Source organism: Sorex fumeus, unplaced genomic scaffold (assembly GCF_029834395.1).
Source record: "Sorex fumeus unplaced genomic scaffold, SorFum_2.1 ptg000094l, whole genome shotgun sequence".
In the NCBI taxonomy this organism is placed as follows: domain Eukaryota; kingdom Metazoa; phylum Chordata; class Mammalia; order Eulipotyphla; family Soricidae; genus Sorex; species Sorex fumeus.
The window spans coordinates 21,657,294-21,667,966 of NW_026606151.1; the positions used below are offsets into that span (position 1 = coordinate 21,657,294).

Sequence of the window (10,673 nt, forward strand, 5' to 3'; positions counted from 1 at the left end):
ATGGCACCAGTGTCTCGGTCCCGCTATCCAGACACCTCGTGCTCACGGGGAAGGCGCCGCAGCAGCAGCTCGTCAGAGAGCCCGCCCTCCACACAGGCCGGACCTTCCTCGTGGGGTGGCCCTTCACGGTCCCGTTCCCACTCCCGCTGCCGGGAGGACCTCAGACCTCCCTGGGGTGGGTCGGGGCTCGGGGCTGGCTCCTCGCTTAGCTCCTCTGGGTCGCAAGCGCGACCCCTGGTGCCCCGCAACTACCGCATCACGTCCGCATCTGTCTATTATGGGGGATCCAGGTACCACCACCACCACCACCACCACCACGCGGGCGACCAGGACTGGGCTGAAGACTATGAGAAGGAGAAGCAGGAGAGCTATCGGCAGAGGAGGCTGAAGGAGCGGGAAAGGATCGGGGAGTTGGGTGCTCCCGAGGTGTGGGGACTGTCTCCGAGATTTCCAGAGCCCGATTCGGATGAGTACACCCCCGTTGAGTATGAAGAGGTAAAGGCCCAGAAGAGCAGCAGCAGCAGCTCCAGTTCCAGCTCGGAAGAAAAGAGGAAGAAGAAGAAGACGGGCCATTCCAAGAACAAGAAGAAAAGAAAGAAAAAATCCAAACGGAAACATAAGAGATGTTCCGATAACAGTGACAGTGATTCAGACTCTGACGCTGATTATAGCTTCCATGAGAAACGGAGAGCCAAGAAGGCCAAGAAAGAGAAGAAAAAGAAACACAGGGGGAAAAGGAACAAGAAAAAGAAGAGTAGGAAGACTAAAAAGGAATCTAGTGACTCAAGCTCTAAGGATTCAGAAGGGGAGTTGCCGGAAGGTATCTGGATTGGCCAACCCAAGGTTGCAGATACCATGGATCTGATAGGCCCAGAAGCACCCATCATCCATACTTCCCAAGATGAGAAACCTTTGAACTATGGCCATGCTCTGCTCCCAGGTGAAGGTGCTGCTATGGCTGAGTATGTCAAAGCTGGGAAGCGAATCCCACGGAGAGGGGAAATTGGGCTGACGAGTGAAGAGATTGCTTCCTTTGAATGCTCAGGTTATGTTATGAGTGGCAGCAGGCATCGCAGAATGGAGGCTGTCCGGCTGCGAAAGGAAAATCAGATCTATAGTGCTGATGAGAAGAGAGCTCTTGCATCCTTCAACCAAGAAGAAAGGCGGAAGAGAGAGAATAAGATCCTGGCCAGCTTCCGAGAGATGGTGTACAGAAAAACAAAAGGAAAAGATGACAAATAATGACTTTTGGAGCATGAGTTTTTAACAGTTTCATATAACCAAAATAGTATCTAAAAGGCTTTCTAGGTGCTACTAAACCTACTGTGTTAATGTCTCAAAAAGAAAAAAAAAGCTGCTTTCTGACACATCTCTAGCAGCTTTTAAAAAAGGTAATGGATTCAATTATTCATAGTCAGTTAACACCAAGCGCTAATATATGGCATTGAGTTGTCCCTGCTTCATGAACTCTTACAATGGATCTAGCAGCTTCTGCTGGTTCAGGTATGGTGATAAATGCCTCTGAGATATGCTTCATAGAAAGGTTTTTATTCTGTTTGATTCAGTAGGGGTTAGCAGTGGCAAGATTTGAAACTCTTGGAATAAGCCTTTTAACTGGCTAGTTGAAGAAAAGTTCCTGAAAAGTCAAATTATGCCCTAGTTTTTCCCGTAATTCTGCTTTATATGGTAGCTTGTAATCATCAGAGTCCAGTATAAGAATAATTCATCCATGAATTGTTCAAGGAAGTCACATACAATGTTGTAGTATTGTGCTCTCTTTGCAGCTATCTGGACCAACAGCAATAGATTTTTCCTTGTTGAATGGAAAGGGATATTGACGAACTGATAAACATTGATCCAGTCAATGCCAACTTCAGCCTAGCATGAGATAGAAGAATTGACAAGTTAATTTTTTTATTTAAAGATATTTGTGTTTGCTTTGGGGCCACACCTAGCAGCACTCAGATTTACACATAATTCTGCACTCAGAACCACTCCTAGTAGGCTCAGGAGACTGATGGCATGCTGGGGATCAAACCTAGGTCTTCTGGGTGCAAGCCAAACACCCTGCAAACCATACTATTGCTCCAACCCAGATTTGACAATATTATATTCTGGCTTTCTTGCTGTCTGATCCTCATTCACCCATGCTTTGAGGATCCTACAATAAAGATTAATACATCACATGCAACTCTGTTCAAAGGTACAAGAGCTGTGGAACAAGAGACAGCGTTGGGAAAAAAATAGATGGCCCCACCCCCCACTTCCTGTCCTGTGTATCTCTGTGTGTAAACACTCCAGCCTTGTAAAGGGCATAATGTAGGCTCTTTAAGTAGAGAAACACCAGCTTGGGGTTAATATTGCTAAACTTGTTCCTTAATTCAAGATTTAACACGGACTTGGTATTTTGTCTGTGAATTCTTGGGAGACTTTGCCTCAAATAAGGTTTGAAACTGTTAAATTATGCCCCTTAAAGAACTGAAAACTCCTCTGATCTCCCCAATGTGCCTGTCATCTTTTTTCCACTGACTATACAGTGTCTTGGTGTCTCAAGATAGCTGGTTCAGTTATTTTTTAAAATCTTAGTAGTAAGCACACATAGCCTTTAAAATAGTCAAAATGCTAAACAGTAAAATATAAATCCTCCTTATCCCCAAAGAAATATTTTTGGTATTTTCTATATTTGTCGTTGATTTATGTATTGCAATCATATATGTTTCAGGATAAAGGTTGAAGATACTAACTTGAAGTTGTTTTTTTGTTTTTTGAATCACTGTTTCCCAAGCTTTTGTCCCTCTTTGAGGACTTCATTTTCTCATGGGGACCATTATTTACCCCAGGGAGAACAATAACAACATCAACAACAACAACAAAAAACAAAGCATAGAAAAAATGCTTCTGGTTGCACTAACCGAGTGGGGTGGGGGTGGGGGAAAGGTTGTATTGTTTATAACTGGGTTTTGTGCCTGGCTCATTTAATAGAGAACTTTGCTTTTTTATTTTATTCCCACTCCTCACTGTACTGGGTCAATGCTCAGGGATCATTGCTGGTAGGCTTGGGGAACCATATGGGATGCTGAGGGTGAAACTCCAGTCTTCTGTGTGCAAGGCAAGCAACTTACCCACTCTACTATCTCTCTGACCCTGTTAGAACTTTGGTTTATAAGCAATTTTCCTCTTCAGGTTTGTTTCCCTTAAGTCATTGTTGCCTAAAATAATCACCAGTCTATGGAGGAACTTTATTTTTCAGAGTTAAGACTGAGGGCCAGTCTTGAGGGAAAGACATTCCAGAGTTCTAAGTAGCTGCTTCCTCCTCAGTAAGTTCCATTTAATATACCATTGTAATGGATGGGGCAGACTCAGTGGAGGGATGTTTTATTATATCAACATTTTATTTGCTTCACTTACTATTATTTTTTGGATTTGGGGCAAACACTTGTCTCAGCATGTAAAGGCATATGCATGCTCCTTCCCTCTGTGTCATCTCCTTGGCTCCAGTATTTACATTATTGTGAGTAGATGGGAGTTTGGGTCACACATCTGCCATACTCAGGGGCTGTTCCTGGTTTTGGGCTCAGGAGTGACCACTGGCAGTACTTGGTTGCAGGATCTGGGGAAGTGGGAGGCATATGCAGTGCCCCGATAAACAGGGTTGGCAGCATGCTAGGCAAGTGCCATACTTAATTTGCATTTTTAATTTGTTCTAAGGGCATGTGATAATTCTAAATATCCTAGCTCAGAAGCAAGGATATTGCCCACTCCTCATCTCCCAAATTTTAATAAATTTAAAAAAAACAAAAAGGATACATATTTTGAACTCTGGAGATCAGTATCTCTAAGGCAGAAGCATTCTGGTTGGGAGGAAATGCAGTTTAAGAGAAAATTTAGTTAAGATATATTTTGGCAATCCGTATGGCTGCTTTGGAAGGTTATTTCATTTTGTTGCAGCAGGGGTCAAAGGGGTCTTTACAGTCAAAAGGGAAAGATTTATTTTGATTTTTCCCATGGATGTCTTGAAACCTCTGCAAAATTCATTTTTTTGTGCCCAAAATTGTGAATCTTCTTCCATAGAACAAAAGAGCTGCCCCGTCTCCTGAATTTGATTGTATATTTCCTGATCCACAAGTGAAGAAACTGTTTTAGCGTTCCAAATAAGAATCCTGAGATTTAACCTAATTGGATTAGTTTAGGTCATACACATGTTGCAGCAGGAGAGATAGCACAGCTGGTGGAAAAAAAAAAAAAAACAACCAGGAGTATACCCTGAGTGCAGTGGGGTTTGGCCTAAACCCCTACCCACTTCTCATATCCCAAAAATTCTGTTGCCAGGGAGATACAATGAGTTGGAGTTGTGGGTTCAGTCCACCCATGTGCTACATGGGGAAGAAATAGGCACCTAAATAAAATTCCAGAGTTTTTGGAAGAGGGAAGAGGCAACAAAAAATTTGACCACTTGGTTTTGAATAATGTTTAAAAACAGAATAAAGAATTCTGAAAACCAAAAAGGATTTTTTGAAAAAAAAAAAAGTTTTACCTATTAAAAAACTAAATTGAAGGAAGCATTGAACTTATCCACAAAAATTGACATGAAGAGCTGGAAAGATTGTACAGGAGATAAGGCACTTTTACTTGCATGCAGTACACCCCAGTTTAATATCTGGCACTGAATATGGTTGTACCCTTTTCTCCCAGCACAGCCAAGGTCACTCCTGAGCAGAGCCAGGAATAGCCCTGAGCACTTTGAAAATGTGATCCAGACCCCCTCTCCCCAAAAACTGGTATCAAAATAATAAGATATATAACCGGTGTGCTTGACTAGGAGAACAAAACTGAGAAACTATAAAGGAGGAGACATTTGGTAGAGGTGATGAGATCAGATTAGAAGGGATCACTTGGACAAGAGTATTAAGAGAATAGCTAGCACCAGTGAGTGTTGGGGGCAGAACCCTAGAATGGACTCCATTCATGATCTATGATAAGGAGTTGGTAATATCTGGTGGTACCCATCCGAACCCTAAAGCTTCCATTTTAACACCAACCAATCTCATTTGGATAAGCTCCTTTACAAGGTTCAAGACCATGGTAAGAAGCCCCATAAAATTGAAGGCCCTGCAGTGAGTGTGAAGTACTTCTGGCACCCTACCTCAGTATGTTTCTTGATTAACACTGAATCCCCAAAGATATCCAAAAGCTTGATATTTCCCCCAAAGATGATCAAAGAACACTGGTAAAATATGCTATTATTACATATGTAGAGGACTGGAGTGAGAGCCCAGCGGGTAGGGCTTTTGCCTTGCACGTGGCCCACCCACGTTTGATTCCTCCGCCCCTCTTGGAGAGCCCAGCAAGCTACCGATAAGTATTTCGCCCGCATGGCAAAGCCTGGCAAGCTACCCGTGACATATTCGATATGCCAAAAACAGTAACAACAAGTCTCACAGTTTGTTGTGAGACATTACTGGTGCCGTTTTGAGCAAATCGATGAACAATGGGAGGACAGTGCTACAGTGCTACATATGTAGAATTGCATTTTAAAAAACAAACCTTACCATATCCACATGACCCTACACTTCTTTTTTACTAAGTTGGAGATGTTTCTATGCCACCTCCTTTCTTTTTCCTATTTTGGTTTTTGGGCCACACCTTGTGGTGCTCAGGACTTGTTCCAGCCCTTTATGCTCAGGGATCACTCCTCACAGAAGATGCTGCAATTGAACCTGACTCAGGTTCTTGGTCATTACAAGGCACCAGCTCAGTCCCCCTACCTACCTTGTTCTTTTCAAATGACTTTTGTTTATTTAGAGTTTTTGTTTTAGATTTCCCGGCTGTGCTCAGGACTTATTTCTGGCTCTGGGCTCAGAAATCACTTGTGGCTGGCTCAGAGGACAATTGGGGGTGCCAGGGATTGAACCTGAGTCAGCCACACATAAGACAAGTGCCTAATCTGTGTTACCCTGTCCTGGGTTCCTCTTTCATTCTATTGTATGGAAGGACTGTTTTTTTATTGTATGTTTAATATGTTTCCTATATTTTGCTGTTACTCGATACTGTCGTGAAAGTCTTGGTAGGTATGTATTTTATCTGAAACATTCATCAATAAATATTGTTGAGTAAAAAATTGTGTTGTTTAAAAATGCACTTTAGAAATAGAATTATTAAGTCAAAGAGGAAGTATTAGGCACTTTTGTGTGCTAGTCATTGTGGCAGGTATTGAAAATAAACTAAGGTATAAGTTGGGCAATTCCTGCTAACATTGTAACAACGGAGTCTCCAATGGAGACTTTACTGGGCCTGCTCGAGCAAACATTGTTTAGTACTTTATATTAAAAAGTAAACTACTTAAATTTAAAATGTACATCTTCAACTTTTAAAAAACTTATTTGCTAAGCTTCATCTCAGTTTTCAATGGGTAATCAATACAGTGCCAATTTTTGTCTTGAGCGACGTTTAAGAAATCAGTTATGGGGGTGACTGAATCATGAAAATTCAGCCGTGATCAAATTCAGCACCTCAGGCATGCTGAGGTATGTTATGGTGGGGGCAGGGGAATCCTTCTTTAGAAATAGATACAATCATTTATGTAGTTTTCCTTTAAAGACAGATGATTAACTTCTAGTTAATAAAATAATTACTTTGATTGGATTTGTAAGCCTAAGGAAGACTTTAAAAACAAATATATTTTATTTTTACTTTTGGAAGTTATTTTAAATCTCTGATACCCCAAGAGAAAATTCTCCTTGTGATAATGAAACTTGTTTTTCTTGGTTTTTCCTTTTCTACAATGATAATCTCAGTGCTTGAAACACAATAAAATACATTTTCTTGCAAAAGAATGATTGGTGATTATTTAATGACTCAAAACAAACTGATTCAGATCGATAAAGGTTCATTTTATTCAAAATCTGTAAAAATAGTTTTTACTGGGATGACTAAAAGAGGAAATATTACTGTTTTCTTCCATAGAAATGATTTTACAAAGGTGATAGCCAGTGCTTCTTTACTTCCTAAAGCTATATTGCAAGTCTGGCTTGATGATTCTCTCCCACACCCTCAGACTTAATTTTCTATTACAATAAACTTTTCTATTCAAATGCATGTTTATTAATTATAACAAGATACTACTGCACAGAGGGTGGGGGGAAAAGTTTTGTTTTTCAGAGTTAAAATGTAACTTTAACCTCTTCTGGCAGCACAGAGGAAGAGTTGTGGATAGGTGCGTCCCCATTGCCTTAGGACAGACTCCAACTTAAAATGCAATTGGGCTTCAGGCTGCCTGAAATCAGTGAGGACCCCTGCCAGGAACTACGGTGCAAACAGTTCTGGCACTTGTGCTATGAAGAGACTGCAGGACCTCGAGAGGCGCTGGGGTGGCTCCGTGAGCAATGCTGGCGGCGCCTGCGCCCCGCCATGCTTGGGGGACCATCTGGAGTGCAGGGGATTGAATCCGGGTCGGCCAGGTGCAAAGCAAGCGCCCTACCCGCTGTACTATCACTCCAGAGTCTCTTCTTTATAACTTTTATCTCTCCCACAGCTAGTAACTATTATTTGTTATTAATGTTGCTTACAGAGAAAGAAAGTATAGGTGTTAAATGGCATGTGTCTTACATGCGTGACCAGGCCTAGTCCAATCCATAGCACTACGTATGGTCCTTTGAGTATGTCCAGGGGTCACCACTGAACACAGAGCCAGGAGTAAGCCAGAAGGCCTTCCGACAGATCCCAGACCTCACTCAGCATGGAAAGATCCAGGATGAGGAAAAACTCTATGAGTGTATTGAATGTGGGGAGACCATCAGGCAGGATTTGGGTCTTTTTCAACATCAAGGGGTAACACTACAGAGACAAACTGGCTTGAGGAGGGGTCCAAGAAGGGACACTAACAGATTGGAGTGAGGGGTTTGCACAAATTTACAAGCCAAAGTCAAGTATGAATAGGTTAATATTTTTGTCTATGCTATACAACAGACATTTTTGTTGTTATATTTTGTTTTGGGGCCACACCCATTCACAGGGCTTACTCATGGCTCTGCGCTAAGGAATTACTCCTGGCAGGCTTGGGGTGCCATACAGGGTGCTGGAAATAGAATTCCAGTTGACTCAGCGCAAGGCAAGTGCTCTGCCCACAGTACTATTGCTTTGGCTCCCACAACAGTCTTTTCTATACAATCAAACTAGTGAGGTGTGGAAATACACTTAAAAGGTCTAAAATTGCAGGTCAGGGGCTGGAGCAATAGCACAGCGGGTAGGGCATTTGCCTTGCACGCAGCCAATCTAGGTTGGATTCCCAGCATCCCATATAGTCCCCCAAGCACCGCCAGGAGTAATTAACTCCTGTGCATTGCCGGGTGTGACCCAAAAAAGCAATAAATAAATAAATAAATAAAATTGCTGGTCAGTGATGAGCATTTCTCCCCGCTGTATTACCTAACCACTCCCCAACTTGTATTACCCCCGCCCACTCCCACCTTCAGTCAACAAAAGCATTTTGGAAAACAAAATATATTTTGACATTTCCCATCCCAGTCTCGACAATTGACCTCTTTGACTAAGATGTAAATTAAAGTTTTATTTGGGCTATGAAAGAGACTTATGCCATTTGAATGTTGTTAAACTTACAGAGCAACACTCTTGGTGACTCCTGGGAGAGTATGTGGCTCCTGTCTGACCCTCTTTGGTGAACACCCAAGGAAAGATATTCAGGCTTGTGCTTCAGTACTGAAAGTGCAGCTTTAAATTGTTGCTTGTTTGGGATTTGCTTGGAAGTCATTAAAGCCAGCTTTGCGGAGATTGTGAATCTTTATATCATGATATGCCAAATATGCTAATGATGAAGAGCATTGGGCTAGAGTGTCCATTCCCAAACAGTGCCATTTGCTTACAGGTGGTAATTGCTTCTACCTGGACCAGGCTTCTCAGTCTACCATGAGAATATAAAAGCTGGTAAAGACTCTTGTTTTGGGGTGCAGAGCTAGGAGTAACCCATGAACATTGCTAGATGTGACCCCTCTCCCCCCAAAACTCATATTTTTCTGAAGGATTTGGCTCAACTGCATATAATTTTAAAACAAAGTTATAGAAAACAGGAAAGGCCAGAAATGAGTAGTAGCCTAGTAAGATGGTTCCAAGACATCAAAAGTGACCCTGGCTTGTTCCTTTCAGCTCCCCACCACCGTATTGTATGCCACCAGTTCTTGAGGCCACGTGGTTCTCCATGGCTGCTAAAACTTCAGCCATTTCATTTCATTTCATCATCCTGTTATTCGTCGATTGCCTCAAGCAGGCCCCAGTAACGTCTCTTTCATCCTAACCCTGAGACTATATTCAAGGCTCTTTAGGAGAATGAGACCCATCATTGTTACTGGTATTTGGCATATTTGGTACGCCACGGGGAGTTTGCCAGACTCTGCCCTGTGGGAAGGCTAAATTCGATAGCCTGCAAGTTTGTCCAAAGTAGGAATGAGATGATAAGATGTCATAAAAGATGTCCTGATAAGATGTCAAGGCCGCATCACATGCAAAAAAAAAAAAAAAACTTCAGCCATCACATACAAAAGAGTAGGCAGAAGAGCAAAAGTTCAGTCAGTTCCCTTTGAGCAGCCTGCCTCTAAGTTTCTCAGTTTCTCCTATACATACATCACAGACCCAAACCTTGACAAAGAAGGTGAGAAAGTATCTCTTTGGTGGCAGCTCAGATAGAGAAGGGAGCACCAAATAAAGGGTGTTGGGAGGATCCTCCCAGGATCGGAGATGCATGCTGAAAGTAGACTATAGACTGAACATGATTGCCACTCAATGCCTCTTTTGCAAACCACAGCACCCAAAAGGAGAGAAAGAACAAAAGGGAATGCCCTGCCACAGAGGTAGGGTGGGATGGGGGGCATGGGGGGTGGGAGGGATACTGGGATCAGTGGTGGTGGAAAATGGGCACTGATGGAGGGATGGGTACTCGATCATTGTATAATTGAAACCCAAGCACAAAAATTTGTAAGTCTACAACTGTACCTCATGGTGTTTCGCTAATAAAATTTTTTTTAAAAAAGTATCTCTTTGGATTGTAGTGTGCCCAGCTGAAAATCTTGTTTCTGTCACAAGAATAAAGAGCATGAAGGCTCAGATGGGCACTTAGCAGTCTTTGACCCACTTCTTATTTCTTCCTACTCTGACTAGGCCAGATGCAAGTTAATAACTCTTTCTGGAGGAAAACTAAATATGAGAAAGCTGCATTTTTTTTTTTGCTTTTTGGGTCACACCCAGCGATGCACAGGGGTTATTCCTGGCTCTGCACTCAGGAGTTACTCCTGGCAGTGCTCAGGGGATCATATGGGATGCTGGGAATTGAACCCGGGTCGGCCGCGTGCAAGGCAAATGCCCTACCCTCTGTGCTATCTCTCCAACCCCTTCTTTTTTTATTGAAAGCTGCAATTTTTTGAGATCTTAAAGAAGCTCATGAAACTCAGCCACATTCTATCACTGAGGAAGCCAAAAAGCTTTGTATCTTTTATTGTATTTTTTTAGTACAATTAAATTTATCACAAGGATTTCCCCAGGTTTGAAGGCTGAACCCCAAGCACTTAAACATCCAGCTCTATGTTTATAGATTAAATATGAGTGTTATATGAAGAAGGAGCATAGAATGTTACCTTTATAATTAATAAAAAGTAATGACTGTTAAG

The 10,673-nt window shown here is 42.2% G+C and overlaps 1 protein-coding gene across 1 annotated transcript; it reads left to right on the plus strand.

Moving 5' to 3' along the window:
• Window positions 1–1,242, plus strand: NKAPL (NFKB activating protein like). The gene has a single exon (XM_056132541.1). It carries the CDS (start codon window positions 1–3, stop codon window positions 1,240–1,242), a length of 1,242 nt encoding a protein of 413 aa, XP_055988516.1.
• Window positions 1,243–10,673: the final 9,431 nt, after the last annotated feature.